General features: G+C 42.9%; 3 protein-coding genes across 6 annotated transcripts; all 3 read left to right on the forward strand.

Moving 5' to 3' along the window:
- Positions 1-132: 132 nt before the first annotated feature.
- On the forward strand, positions 133-3,142 carry LOC103989757 (dof zinc finger protein DOF3.6). 2 transcript variants are annotated; one of them, XM_065114761.1, is made up of 3 exons: positions 133-775; positions 880-1,912; positions 2,042-3,142. In XM_065114761.1, the coding sequence occupies exon 3, from the start codon at positions 2,064-2,066 to the stop codon at positions 2,946-2,948; it is 885 nt and encodes a 294-aa protein (XP_064970833.1). In that variant the 5' UTR covers positions 133-775; positions 880-1,912; positions 2,042-2,063; the 3' UTR covers positions 2,949-3,142. The 2 variants fall into 2 exon arrangements, with proteins under 2 accessions (XP_064970833.1, XP_064970832.1); XM_065114760.1 differs by having other exon boundaries at positions 880-3,142.
- A 2,901-nt stretch (positions 3,143-6,043) lies between these two features.
- LOC135615793 (putative clathrin assembly protein At2g25430) lies at positions 6,044-9,711 on the forward strand. Of its 3 annotated transcripts, none has more exons than XM_065114765.1 (2): positions 6,044-6,373; positions 7,390-9,711. In XM_065114765.1, the coding sequence occupies exon 2, from the start codon at positions 7,631-7,633 to the stop codon at positions 9,557-9,559; it is 1,929 nt and encodes a 642-aa protein (XP_064970837.1). In that variant the 5' UTR covers positions 6,044-6,373; positions 7,390-7,630; the 3' UTR covers positions 9,560-9,711. The 3 variants fall into 3 exon arrangements, with proteins under 3 accessions (XP_064970837.1, XP_064970836.1, XP_064970835.1); XM_065114764.1 differs by having other exon boundaries at positions 7,415-9,711; XM_065114763.1 differs by having other exon boundaries at positions 7,479-9,711.
- A 3,198-nt stretch (positions 9,712-12,909) lies between these two features.
- LOC135615794 (E3 ubiquitin-protein ligase XB3-like) lies at positions 12,910-16,396 on the forward strand. Its single transcript, XM_065114766.1, has 8 exons — positions 12,910-13,302; positions 13,403-13,462; positions 13,578-13,649; positions 13,761-13,882; positions 14,004-14,144; positions 14,256-14,363; positions 14,695-14,953; positions 15,658-16,396. Exons 1-8 carry the CDS (start codon positions 13,120-13,122, stop codon positions 16,048-16,050), a joined length of 1,338 nt encoding a protein of 445 aa, XP_064970838.1. The 5' UTR covers positions 12,910-13,119; the 3' UTR covers positions 16,051-16,396.
- Positions 16,397-17,198: the final 802 nt, after the last annotated feature.

Genomic DNA, 17,198 nt, shown 5'->3' on the forward strand with positions numbered 1-17,198 from the left:
ATGAGATTCCAGTTTCCTACATCTCGGCCGTCCGAGACCGTTGATTCTAGATAAGAAGATTTCCATTTGATGGGTGTACTTCGATTCACCTAATCTGACCAACAAAAAAAAAGCTTGTTTTCTCAGCCGATTCTGACAGCCACTCTGGTTTCTTGATTCAGGTTTCTGTGGGCATTGCACCTGACATCCTCAATGGTGTTTCCAGGAAGCAGAGAAGTAGAAAGCGGATGAGGAGGAGCATAAGAAGAAGGTAGAAGCAACAAAATTTTCCGGGAAACACCATCGAGGATGACTAGATAGCATCCAGGCTCGCTGCTGCCGTCAAAAAAGAGGATGGAGGACGCAATCGAGCATGATGGCAACCAGTTAGCCGAGGCGGATGAGTTTGAGGCCACCACGAAGCACCTGACAGCATCTGCAATCCTATCATTGCTAAGATGCACCAGGGGAGGTGGTACTCCCGACATGGCTGGTGGACGGATGATGATGTTCCTTCAGAGGATGGCAGAGGTGCAAGGTTGAAGATCGAGGATGGCAGTCTACCTTCTAGGTGCTTGTTCCTGGTTTGCTTTGGTAACAGTTCTGTTGGGTACTTCTTGGGCCTTGATTCTGCTTTGGATTTTGCTCTCAAATGTTGTTCTGAGAGTTACAGTGGAAGAAGCTCTTGATCCAATTTATTTTGCAGTATTCTTGGTAAGATAGTCAAGCAGTTCCTTAGCTGTGTGTCGGAAAGTTACACATCCAGGTCCAGTAAGGGAACCGCTCGGCTGCTGAGGTGGGTTCGGTCGTCCGCTGTACTTGTCACTGTTGCATGTTACTTTGAGATCCTTTTATATCCCGTGGAGCCTCGTTTTAGATCTTGCGCTTTTCTTTTTGCAGGGCCGTTGTCTTCTTGCATAAGCAGCACTGCTCATGCAGCAACATTCTTGTCTGAATCGCTTCCATGAATACGTTGTTTGACAGGAATTCCCTGTTTGGGTTGGTGGTCAAGATGTCGATTAAAGTTGTTAAAGCTGATGCAACAGAGCAACTCGATCGAGTACCTCGAGATTCCCCGCTCACGATCGTTGTTTTGGGACAGCCATGGGCCATTGGAGCAAGGTTTTGTCCATGGATGGCAATGAAGTTTCTTCTTTATCACGTCATGTCAATCTGACATATTCTTTCTGCGATGAGTGGTATGAATCAGTGGTTGATTCTTTCTTTCGACCATCCTATTTTTTTCAGAGACCAACAAAACATGTCAAATCGTGCAATAAGTTTTACACTCCAGCAGGTGAATAAGCGATGGGAAAATGGTTATTTGCATTGTAACCATCCACGTACTTTACAGGAACCGAGACGTCTGGAAATGTATGCTTCAGTTGTATCTGCTTGACATTTGACGAAATGGTCACGTACCCATCGAGGTATCCAAGTTCCCCTTGTTTTCTCTCTATTTTCCTACCTCCTTGTCGTCGTTTACAGTCGACGCAGAAGCTCTAATATCCTGTTACGGTTCTCATCTCTCTAGGCCATAATTGACCTCGTAAGGATCTAATCCTATTATATCATTTTATATATCATCTTTGTCATGCATGAAGCATCATCTACTTGCCCTTTGGAGAATAAAGGCTAAGAGTCTCTCGCTCTCTCTCTCTCTCTCTCTACCTACCAACCAAAGACTACCAGAATATTAAAATGCATGCCCTCTTCATTTTCCTTGTCTTTGAATTCTCTCTTCTAGTCTGTCTTCTTCTTCCCTTGAGCTCTCTGCAACTCGTTGTAGATGTGATCACCCGCCGACTGGTAAACACATCTGCCCGTTGCTTGAAAGAAATACAAGTTAGAGGAAGAAGAGAGGAAAAGAACAAGCCAACCATGGCTCTTTCGATCTGTTCATGTCTACCTAGATCCACCTAACTGGATCCAGGTGAGTGCGCTTCTTCCTCTTTTCTCCGTTCCCTTCTACATCCAAAGCGTGTGACTAAAGAGCGTATGGATTCTCGAGCTCATGAAAAATCTCTTCTTGGATATGTGTGTTTTCCTGCTTTATTCCAAGGGAGCAAATAAGCTACCGGGGAATGGCAGCGCGACGCCCTGAAGGTGAGATGGTTCGCTCGATTAGGTCTCCACCAATGGCGGACCAAGCTCGGTTCGCAAAGGTTCCTCAGCTACAGCCAGGACTGAAGTGCCCGCGTTGCGACTCCACCAACACAAAATTCTGCTACTTCAACAACTACTCCTTGGCACAGCCCCGCCATTTCTGCAAGACATGCCGGCGTTACTGGACTCACGGCGGCGCCCTCCGAAACATCCCTGTCGGTGGTGGTTGCCGCCACAGCAAGCGGACCAAATCCAGTGCTGGCAGCTCCTCGAAGTCCTCGACCGTGACCACCCAGGCCGGTGCCTCCTCCTCGTCCTCCGCGGCCGCATCTTCGGCCATAGGTGGTGCAATCACGTCGAACATCCCGCTCCTATCGCAGCTGGCCTCGTTGCACCCTCTACCAGACTTCGGAGCCACTAACTTCGGCATGGGCTTATCAGGCATCCAAGCCGTAGACACAGTGGGCTATCAGATTGGCGGCGGCGGCATCGAGTTGGAGACTTTGAGGCTCCAGCAAATGCATCAGTTTCCTTTATTGGGAGGACCACAACTCCCACAGCCGCCGCCACCTGCATCAATTTCCGCGTTACACCCTTTCGTTATCGAGGGCTGTGGATTTCTAGGGGGACCATTTACCAGGCAAGCTCAAGCGAATCCGGCTGGTTCCGAGCTCCTAACGCAACTGGCTTCAGTGAACATGGACAGTCATCAACTGCTTAATTCTCCAAGACAGTATGTTGGTGTCGCTCACAATGTTCAATTCTGGACCGGCGGCGGTGGGGGAAGCAGCAACAGCAGTGATGCCGGTGGATGGGCGACCGATCTTTCAGGATTCAACTCTTCATCTGGCAACATCTTGTGATTGCATGGTTACTACGGTGACCTTATATCATGGAAGCTTATCTTTTTGGCAATGGCTTCGGAAAGGGCGTACTTAGGCAGTAGATCGTCTTCTTCTTTCAGGCTTATTTGGATTTCTTTTTTTCCCAGTTTCGTGATGTGTTTTGTCTTACACTATGGTTATAGAAATTTGACGATCGAGTCGTCGGAAAATGATATCTCTGACTCGTAAAATCTGATGTTAGAAACTGATGCATACGACGTATCTCATCTTATGTGTCTCACAGTATCTTCTAGTTCGTTGTTCACATTACTGATGAGAAGCCATTTGTTTTTGACTTTTTCTTCAAATGATTAGACAAGTGAAAATAATCTTCTATGATGCAATGACATGAAAGTGTAACATTTCACATGCACATGAACAAAGATTTACACCGCTCGTAGAGCTTTTAATTTATGGAAAAGACGGGTTACCATCACTTCATCTATCTTCTAATTGCTTCCACTTCAACACTTAGATCATCTCTGTTTTCAGTAAAACTTCGATTAAATCGGCTGTTCTTGCAACTTCTAGATTTACTATATACTTCGCTTACAGAGACAAAGTCTTCGACGGAAGCCTTTTCTGCACTTAGGTATGATTCCATTCAGCAGTAAGCATTAGTTCTCATCTTTTAAGAGACTGCCAGGTAGAACAACTTTTGACCAGTATTCCTCCCATGCTGTATGTCATCGTCTTCAATTTCTTGTTTGGAGTTTGACAACCTGAATGGATTGCTCCGTAGAAGAAATTTGTTCGTTTAACTTCCCCGTCTAGATAAAAATCATCAATTTTATTTCATTGGTTTTCACCGCCTTGTGATTTCCCAACTGTTGAATCTACATTCAGAAGTGTTATATTCTGGCGAATAATAATCTCTCTCTCACTCTCTCTCTCGTCAAATCTTATTATGATTTCCATAACGTTGAGTGTGTTTCGATGCATTGATGTCTTTGGATTTCTTATCATCTCAATAGTTTTCTTTGCATCAGCAATTCAGAGGAGGCTGTTTTAACCTCATGAATTGACTGCGATGTGCTGTATTTAGTCGAACAATAGTACAGATCGTATTTATCCCAACCTATGCGCATGTGCATTCATGGATCCATGAACATCCACACACATGCAAAAAGGAGGAGACAACCCACTTTATCTGTGCAGCATGCTGTTGACTGTGCTATAGAACGAAGAAAATAACATATATTTAGCCTCACACAAGTTTATCTGCATGTTTGACTGTGCCATAGAGCAAAGCAAAAAAGAACCCAGATCTCACTAAAATATGTACACTTCGCTAGAAACACCAAAGGCCAAGACCAGTCGTCGAAGAGCATGCAGCAGACACGCCCTGAAACGTCGAACGAAGACTAGGAAAGAAAGAGAAAACCAGTAACGATGAGGAAAAGGAAACGACAAGGGCGAAAGAGCCACAACTCCAGAACCTATCTGTCCAAGGCGTCCATGCCCCAGGAAATCCGGATTCTCGTCGCTTTCCCAAAGACCAAGGCCGTCTACCCTTCTCGTCTTGGCCTATGAGAGAATAAAGTAGTATGAAGCCATGGACAAATAAATGCAGAAGAAGAAGAAGAAACGAGAGAAGCCTTCATAGGTTTAGTTGTCCAAGGGCAAGGTCTGGAAGTAGTAGGAAACGCGAGAGAGTTGAGAAAACGAAGAAGGCAAAAGCAAACGAGGGACAAGCAGTGTGTGTGCATCGTGTAGGCACTCGGACCTCTATGCAATGTTGACTGTGAGCTTGAACTTGAATTATATATCTCGTGAGTTGGTGTCGGAACCTTCAAAAGTCATCACGCAATTGACGGTGAGCTTGAATTATATGCGCATTTGTATGGCTGGCTGACAATTCCGAGCAAATGTAGTCTTCTGGGTCAACCCATCTGCCACTCCCGCGATGGAGCAGAAGGAGAAGAGGGAGGCCACTCCACACGAGCAAATTCCATGGTGGTTCAAATGCCCGATGAACCGGAAGCTTTGCGTCAACGGGTCGATCAGATCGTCTGTTCAATGAAAGGAATCCTGTAAATGCTTACGATGATCGAAAATGACTTTTCAACTCTCTCTCTCTCTCTCTCTCTCTCTCTCTCTCTCTTACTCACGTAAAAGAAGGTTGAATACGAAGACCGGACTCCATGGTTAATGCATCTGCCATCTTGACTGCACCAAAAGACGAGGTTCCTTGACTTTGTCCAATCAAAACTCCGAGGGGAAAATTGTTGGGTGTCCCATCTCGGGTACAATAGCTCAGACAGAGCACATGATGTGGTCAATTCCGTGGATTCTGTACCAGCTAGTGTTGCGCACTGAGGACAAACCGTCGGGTTTCAGGTCAACCGAGCTTGGACACCGGGGTGGCCATTGGTATACGACAGCTAATCACAAAAAGGTCATGTAGGTCCATTTGGAACTCACCGTCAAAAGCATCATTTATCTTTATCCACAAATATATAGATTTATAAATTATTCGTAAAAACCTATGTATTTTTTACCTAGTAATTTTATTTCAGATAAGAATATTATTATTATTATTATTATTATTATTATTAGTTTTCATCACCCGCACAACCACTCCATAAACGGCGTCAGCGCCGAGTCGTTTTCCTCGTTGCATCGTTGTCCCCGTTACGTTGGGGTTTGACCCGCTGACTGATTTATTAATCCCACGATTTGTCGTGTCTCTTCTCGGTTGGTTCGCAGCCACGTCAAACCCGCCTGTAATCCAACGCCCGCTTCCGAGTCAACTCGCCACCCACCTTCCTATGCGGCATCGCTCGCAGCACCGACGGTGGATATTTTCCCGCATACGAACTTTATGCCATTACGTGGGACACCGCCACTCTGAAGCGTTGATGTCTCGGACAGACGCAGATGAAATGATCACCCAAGAGTTTCTTCTGTGACGTGGCGGCTTCTCGAGGACCTCATGCTGTGGGACCCTGGAACTTCAAGCCCACTTCGGAGCCGTGTCAGAACAGAAGTCGGCGGCGGAGTGAGTGGGGCACATGTAGTTTGGTAAGTACCAATAAGACCTCTATTTCTTATCCTGGCTTATGATCACCTTCTCTGCTTGCCGATTTAGTTGCCGCATACTCGCGTGCCGCCGCTCCCGACGAACATATCGGCCGAGATCTCTCGCGCGATCCGACGCTGCCATCTCCGAGATCTTTCTCCACAAAAGAGGAGACGAAGAAAAGGACAAAGGGGGAAGACGAGGAGCGCCTCCCTCTTGCCTCGCCCTCTTCTCTGGTTCTTCCGTTCGTCAACAGGGTCGAGGATTGAGAGATCCGTGGGCAAGGCGCGTAGATCGGAGGCAGATCGGTGCGTGAGCTAGTGCATCGGTGTGTCAGAGGGCGAGCTTGGCGGAGGAGGATCGACTCGTGTGTTTTAATCAGGTGATTTGCTCTTGGTTCTGTTATTTGTTTGGATTTATCATCATCTTGTGGATCTGCCGGTTTTTGGAATGTTTGAGGTCTGCCATTTCCATTTTTTCTCTTCATTTTTTTCGATCTAAAGGCTGACGCCCACTTCTTGTGGAACATCAGTGGAGAGAATTGCTCCTGAGCTCCATTTTTTTAAAAGCTTGGGCCGATTCCTTATCCCTGCCTAAGTTTCTGTAGATCTCAATGAATTCTGCATCTCTTCCCATGAAAATGGCCGTAGCATGCTTGGAGTCCAACTCCCTTGCAATAAGTGATGCTTTATGGATTCCTTGTGACAAAACTGTTAGATGAATTTTAACTGTTTGACGAATTGTCAGTACTCTATATTGCGTCCGACCATAAATTTAACAATATGCTGTGTTATAATCGTTTTATCAGCAAATCTAAGTTCTAAGAATTTCCATCTTTTGGGTTAAAAATTGTTACGATCTCAAGTTGGTCATCGTGTTACCTTCAGAATGTTTACTAAAGCTTGTGTATAAAGGGATCATCGAAGAATCAAAACTTGTGTGGTGTTAAATGGTTCTCGGTGCAGTCATAAGTTTGATAGGGACCTCCAAACAAAAGAAGAGCACTCGTGCTACCCTGATTGCCATGAAGTTTCTAACTTTATGCCGTGGGCTTTTCCAGGCTTCAACGACTTGGAAAACCAAATTAAATTCAAAGGCGATGACTTTAAAATTTTGATCTTCAACCTGCACGATGCTGTTTGCACATGGTAGATCGTGACTTGATCTAATTTTAGACGGGTTGCATCACGTTCTTTTCAGACATCAAAGAATTTTTTTAACTTAGAATTTTATGATTATTTTTGTACATGTTCAAGCTATTGATATGTTAAATGATAATTTATTTGTACATGTCACTGTATATTTATGTATACAGTTTCCTATTTACTTCCCAGTGATGTTTGACTCGTTCACTTTCCCTCTTGCCTTATCTACTCCTCCAACATTGTGAATTATCAGAACCATTGTGACTTGTACATAACAGATCCCAACCAGCGGCATCATGTTATATTGCTTATTGGCTGTCTCGTTTTGGCTTTGTGAGTCAGATTGGCCTTCTGGTCTAGCTCATCCAGGGAATCCTTCTGCTACCGCTTAGACTGAAAGGGCACAGCAATTAAGCTAGTATATTCAACTCCTCAGAAGCAAGTAACCAGTTGACTAACGGAGTTGGCAGAAGGTGCTTCGGAAGAGAAAAGAAATGGCACCCAGCATTAGGAAGGCTCTGGGAACTGTCAAGGACCAGACCAGCATTGGCCTGGCCAAGGTTTCCAGTAACATGGCCCCTGAACTCGATGTGGCAATCGTGAAGGCAACCAGTCATGATGATGAGCCTGCTAATGAGAAGTACCTCAGGGAGATCCTGAGCATGACATCCTACTCCAGAGGTTACGTCAGTGCCTGCATTGCTACTGTGTCAAAGCGGCTTGGTAAAACTCGTGACTGGGTCGTGGCAGTCAAAGCACTCGTGCTCGTCCATCGTCTTCTGGTTGATGGGGACCCTGCATTCCAACATGAGATTCTCTATGCAACCCGAAGGGGAACCCGTCTGCTTAACATGTCTGATTTTCGTGATGAGGCACACTCTAATTCCTGGGATCACTCTGCCTTTGTTCGCACCTATGCTCTTTATTTGGATCAACGTCTAGAGTGTATGGTATATGAAAGGAAACAAGGTGGTGGCAACAGCCGCTCGAATGAGTCCACAACAGATCGCTGGAGATCACCCCCACCAAATCGATCTGATTATGGAGATCATGATCCTTATGCCCATGGGAATTATGGGAGGTCCTCATACTCATACCCTCCGCGTGATGGCGGTGCTGGGTATGATGAACGACAGAACGGGGAAGATAAGAAACCGCCAACACCCTTGCGGGACATGAGGCCAGAGAGGGTGCTGGGGAGGATGCACCATTTTCAGCAGCTGCTTGATCGCTTCCTTGCCTGCCGCCCCACAGGTAATGCAAAGTTCAGCAGGATGATCCTCATTGCTCTCTACCCTATTGTCAGGGAGAGCTTCCAGCTCTATGCTGACATATGCGAGATACTAGCGGTCCTTCTTGACCGCTTCTTTGACATGGATTACGCTGACTGTGTCAAATCGTTTGAGGCCTATGCTAGTGCTGCAAAGCAGATTGATGAGTTATGTACCTTCTATGCCTGGTGCAAGGACACGGGGGTGGCCAGGTCATCGGAGTACCCAGAGGTGCAGCGCATTACTGAAAAGCTTCTGGAGACACTGGAAGAGTTTATGAGGGACAGAGCAAGGAGGCCAAAGAGCCCTCCTAGAGAGGCTATTCCTGCAGCCACGATGGATAGGGAACGAGAACCAGAACAAGACATGAACAGCATTAAAGCTCTTCCAGCACCATCTGATTACAAGGAAGAGGAGCCAGAGCCCGCTAAGGTTGGAGTGGAACCTGTCAAGCAGCAGCCACAGCAGCAACAAACTGACTTGGTGGATTTAAGAGAAGATGGCTCATCTACTGATGACCAGTCGAACAAGCTCGCGTTAGCCCTTTTCCAGGGGCCGGTGGCGGGCAGTGGTGCAAATGGTTCATGGGAGGCATTCCCCTCATCCAATGGGGACTCTGGAGTGACTTCGGCATGGCAAACACCTGCAGCAGAACCTGGAAAAGCGGACTGGGAGATTGTCCTTGTTGAGACAACTAGTAATCTCTCGAAGCAGCAGGCCTCGCTAGGTGGTGGTCTGGATCCTCTACTACTAGATGGCATGTATGACCAAGGGGTTGTGAGGCAGCAAGTGAATGCACAGATCAATGGAGGGAGTGCAAGCAGTGTGGCCTTGCCTGTGCCTGGACGAGGCGCTGCTCCAGTGCTTGCCCTTCCGGCACCTGATGGTACCGTGCAGACCATTGGGCAGGACCCATTTGTGGCATCCCTTAGCATTCCTCCACCTTCCTACGTTCAGATGGCAGATGTAGAGAAGAAACAGCAGCTGTTGGTTCAGGAGCAGGTCTTGTGGCAGCAATATGCCAAGGATGGCATGCAGGGCCAGTCCAGTTTAGCCAAGCTCAACAACATCTTCATTCCCAACCCTACAATGCCATATGGGATGCCAACAGCCTATAATACGGCAGGTGGATACTACTATCCCACCTACTGAATCTTGTTCGTTTATCTCCCTTTGGAATCTGTGTTTTGTTTTGTTTTGTTTTGTTTTGTTTTAGCTCAGTTTGTCGACTGTCGATCGTCCCCTGATACCATATGTATTAACAATTATTTGGTCTATGTATCAAGGTTTGTGAGTGTCTCTCATATGGTGGCATATGTTCTGTAGCTCTTGATCGAGTGAACGTTTTCCGGAGTCATACGTCATTGTGCTGTGCAGCTGCAATAAGAAACTTGTGCTTATGCTCTTTCCTACCTCCGTTGACTCAACAGGGAGCTCAGAAATCCCGGACTTACGTTGGGCTGACTAATTACAATTCCATGTTGAAATCGTCATTGAGCTGGCAATTGATTGATCCCTTTGTGAAACGTGGGCGTCACAACAACACATTTTGATGGTCCGTATTCACCATTTTTAGATATTTACATGGAGTTTCCCATATAATAATTATATTGTTGTGGCCAACTTAGCCTTTTCTGCATTAAAGTTTAGCTACTTTGCTTTGTCACCTAACTACAATTAATTTGGTGAAAAGGGGCTCCTCTTATGATCCAATGCCTTTTCATTTCCAAATGGAGGTGGAGCATCTATGACCGAGTCTCCATGATGGATTCGGTAACGTAAACATATTGTTTAGATGCTTGCAATAAGATCGTCCTTGCAATGCTTAGTATTTATTGATTTGATAAGGTTACAGATCAAAATTATGATGAACGATAATTAAATGATATTCTAAGGCTACTACTTTGTTGACGGACCGACCACCTAACCCATTTTTCCCAACAAGAAACATGTCGCCTTTACATCTTGCAGAGGCAAGTCCTCGAGACACCGATCATCCAGCTTTCCATGTTTCATGAAGACGGACTGTCTTGATCTTGACTGTCGCGAAATCAAGATCTTGATGGACCCTCAATCCAAGTCGCTCTTTCTGGTCTTCTGTCAATTCTTACGTCGCTTGCTTGGAGTTGGAGGCAAACTGCAGCAAAACACTGTCGGCATGGACTTGATCACGATGGTGTAAAAACGAGCAAATATCTTTGATGTGAAACAAGATGAAAAAAAAAAGAAAAAAAAGAAAAAAGGGTGAGATATGAGAGAATGAAAAAGATTTCTTTTTTCAAAGAGATAATTATGAGTTAATAGCTCAAATATAAAAATTTGATGAGGTTTCGAAACTAAGAATGTTTCATCAATTTTTATTCCTTCCCCCAATTATTGATTTCTTATACATTAAATCCTTCAACTATCTAGTTAGTTAATGAGTTAGAATTTACTAAAAGTAAAACATAAATTATAATATATATTAAATTCATGGTGTATTATGTTTTAAATTTTTATAAGCTTAAAATTTATTGTCTTATAACTTGAGAGTCACTATGTACTACATCATTATTCCGAAAAAGAATTTATTCATGAGTTGTTGTCGTTATTATCATGATAAACTAATAAATTTTAAATATTAAATGTGGAGTGAGTGTGAACATTAAAATAAAGTTCAATCTTGTAAGCCTCGTTGAAAACTAAAGATTAATTTTCTTTTTATTGAGTTTATTGTAAGTTGGAAAAAATTCTTTTTTTAAAAAATATCCAAATAATATCTTCTTCTTCAAAGATCATTACATGACGTTGTTGGCCTTTTTTTTATAAACTTGGTTCCTAGCTTCGAGTTTTTTCTTTACTTCTTCCTGAAATCCTCATAAAGGTGATTCAAATACTTTAGCAAGATTTAGAAAGTGAAATACAGCCATAAATAATCTCAAATAAACTCTTGCTTATAGAATGATTAACCATAGAGTTATAAGTAAATTTAATATAAGATGGCATGACATTCCATTGTTTTGATCTTTTTGCTAATTGTTGAAGATTGTTAAATTATGAAAAGAGAATTTGAACATAATCAAATGGAAGAAAATTCTCACTGTATCCTGATTTCATATTCTCCTAATATGAAATATTTCCTTCCTTTCGGAAGGTGTATCTCTTCCATCTTGTCTAATCATATTGAAATATAACATGAAGTCTTGTTGTAATTAATTTTATTTTTTAAATTTTAGATATTTTCTTATATTCAAAGAATTTCTCATCAGTACTAAACCATTCAAAAAACTCCGGCAATTCAATCTTGATGTTGTGATTTACATGAAAAAACCTAGACAAATCAATTTTGATGTTACCATTTACATGAAAAAACCTCTCCATAGATGAGTGTCCTATGACTACTTTGGATGTAAAAGAGATTCATGTTTTCAAATCAATCACTTGTATAACCACAAGCCTCTAAGGTCATGAGTTTTTTTTACGTTCAAGATGTATAGTGATATTTTCAACTAGTTTTCTCAGTGCTTCAATTGTTATATCTCTTTTCATCTTTATGTAGTTGTTGTAAAAAGGAAGTACTTTGATATCAAATAATGTGAAATAAGATGATAAAAAAAAACAGGAAAAACAAGTAAGGTATAGGAAAACAAAAGAAAACTCTCTTTTTCAAAGAGATAACTATATAACTCAAAATGCAAAAGTCTGATAAGATTTCAAAAATAAAAAATATTCCATTAATTTTCCTTCCTTCCACTTTTATAGTTCTCTTATTGTGTATTGAATCTCTTAGTTAATGAGTCACAATTTACTAAAAGTTAAATATAAATTATAATATATATTAAATTCATGATTCATTATATTTTGATGATTTTAAAATTTATAATTATTTTAAAATATGAATTATTTTTTTAAAAAAATCGATAGGATTACACTTAAAAATTATTATCTTAAAGTTTAAAAACATTCGACATTTGCCCAACACCTCGAGCATTAAACTTGAAACTTGATGGGTTGTATTGGGGGATTAAACTCCTGACATGCTAGAAAAATGTATTGCTCGGAGAATTGATTTCTACCTTTACAACACATCAGAACGCATTCAAAACTTGCGTTGAGGTGGATGCCAATGTGCATGAATGATGTTAATGCCATCCTCACCGATTACCTCACAGTCATTTGTCCCTCTATTCACTTTTGCAGATGGCCTAACCAAGCTACTCCACCGGGGCTCGTGTTTGCTGGCCTGAACTTGGACATCAGTTCGATGCGCCACCTCCTCAGATTAGTTCGCGTTCGAATGGATCATTCTTCAATGCGATACTCAATTTGTTGCCTGTCAGCCGACCGATATATGGAAATGCACGCCACCATATGTGGTAATATATCGTCCCCTTTATGCGTGTCCTATAATTCTTAACATATATGCCCTTGAATTTATTATAATTTAGATATGGGAAAAAGTTTGAAGTACTGGAAAAGGAAAAGTTTCTTCTGATGGCCATCCGACCGTAAAAATCCGACTCAAACAACGAGGATGAGGTAATCACACCGGTGGCCGTGACGGGAGCGATCACGGCACAGGGGAAAGGAAGCTGAAGCTTAAATCCGCTTGAAGAGACACTGTCACTCGTCGCCACTGCCTGCCTACATCATCTTCCGCTCGCCCCCCGCTTCCCTTCCCCTTCCTATCCGCCGGCGGCAAGCCATAGCCCGTCGCACTGTTGGGGTGCAGGATGGGCCAGGGGATGAGCTGCGCCTGTTCCGGCTTTGACCACGACTTCTTCGCTGCTGTCCAAGGTGGCGACTTGAGGGCCGTGGAATCGTTCATCAGGAGTGATCCCTCGTTGGTTTTCCGCACCACCATCTACGACGGCCTCTCCGCCCTCCACGTCGCCGCCGCCAATGGGCGCGTCGAGGTGCGCCCCGGGCTTCCTTAAGCCTCATTGTCCCCTTCTCTGGTTCCCATCGTCGGTGTTTTCTTGATCAGATCTCGGATTCTTTTATGAATGTTGGTAGGTGTTGTCGATGATTTTGGATCGATCTGTCAATCCTGACACCGTGAACCGGCATAAACAGGTGATAAGTTCATAAAAATGCAAAATTTCCGTATCTACAGCCTCTTTGATTGTTCATGCTAGAAATCTAGTTGGAAAAGTCTTTATTCTTACGGGATTTCCTTGATCGTGCAAAGACTCCATTGATGTTGGCCGTGATGCATGGGAAATTCGCCTGCGTGCAGAAACTACTTGAAGCTGGGGCAAATGTGAGTCAGGATTCTTGCCTTTTGGCTCTCTTTTCTCTTTCGTGGGGCTCATTGGTTAGAAATCCTAAGTTATGATGTCGAAATTGATGTTTGCTTCTTTCTATTTGGTAGATCTTAACGTTTGATTCTTTAAACGGAAGGACCTGCCTGCATCATGCTGCTTATTATGGCTATGCCGACTGTCTTCAGGTGATTCTGTCAGCTGCCCAATCCGCGACCGTTGCTGATTCGTGGTAGGTTTCTGTAAAATCGTGTTATTTCTTGCTGAGCAGGATCAAGATCTTCAGATCCTGCACTTTCTGGGAATCTTCTTTTTCTTTTAAACCTCTGCTTCGATTTGTAATTCATTTGCAGGGGATTCAGGCGTTTTGTGAATGTGAGAGATAGCAATGGAGCCACTCCTTTGCACCTTGCAGCAAGGCAAACAAAGCCTGATTGTGTCCACATTTTGCTAGACAATGGGGCTCTTGTCTCTGCTACCACCGGCGGATATTGGTAATGTTCGATTTTGCATTGCTCCCTCTCGAATTATACGGACTTGTATAATTGGTGTGAAGTCTGAATGTTGAGACTGTAGCTACGAGCGTAACAGGTTCCCTATTGCAGTTGCCCTGGGAGCACAGCTTTGCACTTGGCGTCTCGGGGTGGAAGTTTGGATTGTGTTCGTGAATTGCTTGCCTGGGGAGCTAATAGGCTTCAGAGAGATTCATCAGGGTGAAAATGCTTTGTTTGTCCCTTTTGCTCCTGATCTTTCATTTTTGGGCTTAGCTTAAGTCAAACACTCTACACTAATGATGGTTTATTCTGTTGGCTTTTCTCCTAAAGGAAATTTGGCATGCCTTTAGACTTTTCCCCCAATTTTTTCTTTTCTTTACTGACTTCAATTTTTTCGTTCTGAGTGGTGGTAGCAAAACTAAAATTCCAAAGTCTAATACCTTTTAGCTTTTGTCTCGCTAAATTCAAACAGTCAACTAGCACAATCTTCCGAAATTGTCTTATGAATTATAACTTGTGAAGATGGCTTGCTTCCCTGATGGTACTGCAGGAGAATACCATATGCTGTTGCACTCAAGCGAAACCATGGAGCATGTGCAGCTTTACTGAATCCATCAGCGGCGGAACCTCTGGTGTGGCCTTCTCCATTGAAGTTCATAAGTGAACTTGATCCAGATGCAAAGGCTCTATTAGAGGCAGCTCTGGTGGTGGCTAACAGGAAAAGAGAGAAGAAAATCTTGAAGGGGATTGCATATTCCTTGCCATCTCCCACTCATTCAGATGAATCAACTGATGATGATACACCTGAGGTATTCCACTGTTCCCGCTTGTAGTTTATCGGTTTCTAAAGAATATCAGAACTCCCTCTCTATTAATTACACTCGCAACAACAACAATGGACATAGGATCATAATGATGTCTAACCTTTCTTGCAAACAGATGTAAAGCTAACAAAGTCACTTTTAGAAATTACATCATCAGGGATTATCATTCACACAAAGCAAATATTGGTGAAAAAGGTAGGCTCTTCAAGAACTATAATTCTAATGTTCTTCAAGCTGAGAAGTTGTAGCAAACAAATATGCATTTTCACTACTTCAGGCATGCAATGCTGATAGATGCCACATGGTGTTGGCATTATGTTGCACCTCCTAGCTGAATCTGCAATGCTTGTAATGGCTATGTCTGTCTTTTGCGATGAGAACTTCATATATGTACAATAGTTTGACCACTCATTTAGGCATACATGTACATGTCCCCAGTTAAGCCAAGTGCAGCATGATTCCTCTATCTAATATTCTTTACTCCTCTGAAGTTTACTCTAACCTTTTTGATGATGGACCTCACATTAGCATTTGCAAAATAACAATTTCGTTTTCCCCATTGAAAAGGCATTTGGCCTCAATAGGCCTGTTTATTGTTGTTTAATGATTTATTTTGGGATAAATATTCACTGGCTTCCTGGCTGTATGAATTTGTTCTTGAATTCATAAAGAAAAATACATTTTTGCAGGAGAGTGATAGTGAGCCCTGCTATATCTGCTTCGACCAAGTCTGTACTATTAAGGTCCAAGACTGTGGGCACCAGATGTGTGCTCATTGCATGCTAGCACTCTGCTGCCACAATAAGCCGAGTTCCATGAGTTTGTGCTCATCATCACCAACCTGCCCTTTCTGCCGCAGCGGCATATCTCGACTGGTGATTGCAAAGAACAGGGTTAAAGATGAGGGAGACAAGGACACCATCTCCAAGCTTAGGAGATCAAGGAGATCTACAAACTTCAGTGAAGGAAGTAGCAGTCTCAAAGGCTTATCATCTGTTATTGGGTCATGCGGAAAGATGACTCTTGGCTCAGGACATATCGGTGATGGCAACGATATGGCGGACAAACCTTCAGATGTATAGGGTAGTTAGAAGTTTCTTAAGTTTTGGATCAGTGATGAAATCTTGAGCTGGCCATGGTGAACTCTCATATTCAGAAACCTAATGGAGAAGAGGAATAAACAAGCTCTCGCAATTTTATGATTGAAGCCAATGGTTCTTTTGGTCAGATAGGAGTACTACATGCTGCTTTGTGAGGAGAGACTGCAGATGGGTTCTGAGAACTCAGCTGGTTTCTGCATCATAAACAACTACAGCTTCTCAATGTTCTTTTCTTATCCATTCAGTATGAGAGTTTGCCTGTCGATCTTGCATTATAATGCTTTGATGTATTTCAAGAACTCGTTATAAGAGTCTTTTTGGTGTTGGCCATCATTTGACTGCTTCCATATGCTTGACGTGAGGATGGGCTCCATTGCCGAGCAGCCCTTTAGAAGATGCCAGCATCTTCTCATCCTTCTGTCATCTTGTGGCCAAGATGCCAAAACTTTTCCTGTGCATCGTCTGTTGACATGGACAATTGATATCTTTGGTGATGATGCTTGTGCAGGGGCAACAAAACTCTCCCAAAAGAAAAGCTAAAGAAGACTCCATTATTTAGAGAGCTGGGCCACCTGTCTGCCTAGGCTTTGGTCCTTTTCTTTCTTTGGCAGTGTGCAGATCCTGACATTTACCTAGGCACCAACTCGTACTGGACTCTAGGAGTAGTCCTTCCATCATTTGTTCTCGGTGCCACGGTGATGTAGGCTTGCTTGTTACAGCCCTTCTTTCAGAAGATGGATGATTGACATTAAGACGAATTATGCAAAGAAGGATCGATACTACATTGAGAATACATATTAGCTGAATTAAAGGTGGAATCGACCGTGGACTTGGAAACAGTGAGGATTAAGAGGTCGTCCATCTCCTTTTAAACCTTACCTGCTATCCTTGGAGTAAACAGATGTTGATAACTTTTCTTCTTTTTCAAACTTTATTTACCCGTTTTCATTTTTCATGTATTATTTTTCCAAAATTTATTGAATATATTAGCTATATAATTTTACACTGTATATTTAAGGAATATACAATCAGCTTCTCTAATCAGGGTTTTGTAGAACATTAAATAGAAAAAGAAAAATAGTGTTTCACATCAAAGAATGCATACCATTCATCTTTAAGCTGAGGCCGTT

The sequence above is a fragment of the Musa acuminata genome, chromosome BXJ2-6 (genome assembly GCF_036884655.1).
Source record: "Musa acuminata AAA Group cultivar baxijiao chromosome BXJ2-6, Cavendish_Baxijiao_AAA, whole genome shotgun sequence".
Lineage (NCBI taxonomy): Eukaryota > Viridiplantae > Streptophyta > Magnoliopsida > Zingiberales > Musaceae > Musa > Musa acuminata.

Excerpts from the sequence above, each read along its gene's own strand:
- LOC103989757 (XM_065114760.1), top strand. The coding sequence starts at position 2,064 with ATGGCAGCGCGACGCCCTGAAGGTGAGATGGTTCGCTCGATTAGGTCT.
- LOC135615794 (XM_065114766.1), top strand. The coding sequence starts at position 13,120 with ATGGGCCAGGGGATGAGCTGCGCCTGTTCCGGCTTTGACCACGACTTC. Across the intron at positions 13,303-13,402 it reads CCGCCAATGGGCGCGTCGAG|GTGTTGTCGATGATTTTGGA; the intron begins GTGCGCCCCGGG and ends GAATGTTGGTAG. Across the intron at positions 13,650-13,760 it reads TACTTGAAGCTGGGGCAAAT|ATCTTAACGTTTGATTCTTT; the intron begins GTGAGTCAGGAT and ends TCTATTTGGTAG.
- LOC135615793 (XM_065114765.1), top strand. The coding sequence starts at position 7,631 with ATGGCACCCAGCATTAGGAAGGCTCTGGGAACTGTCAAGGACCAGACC.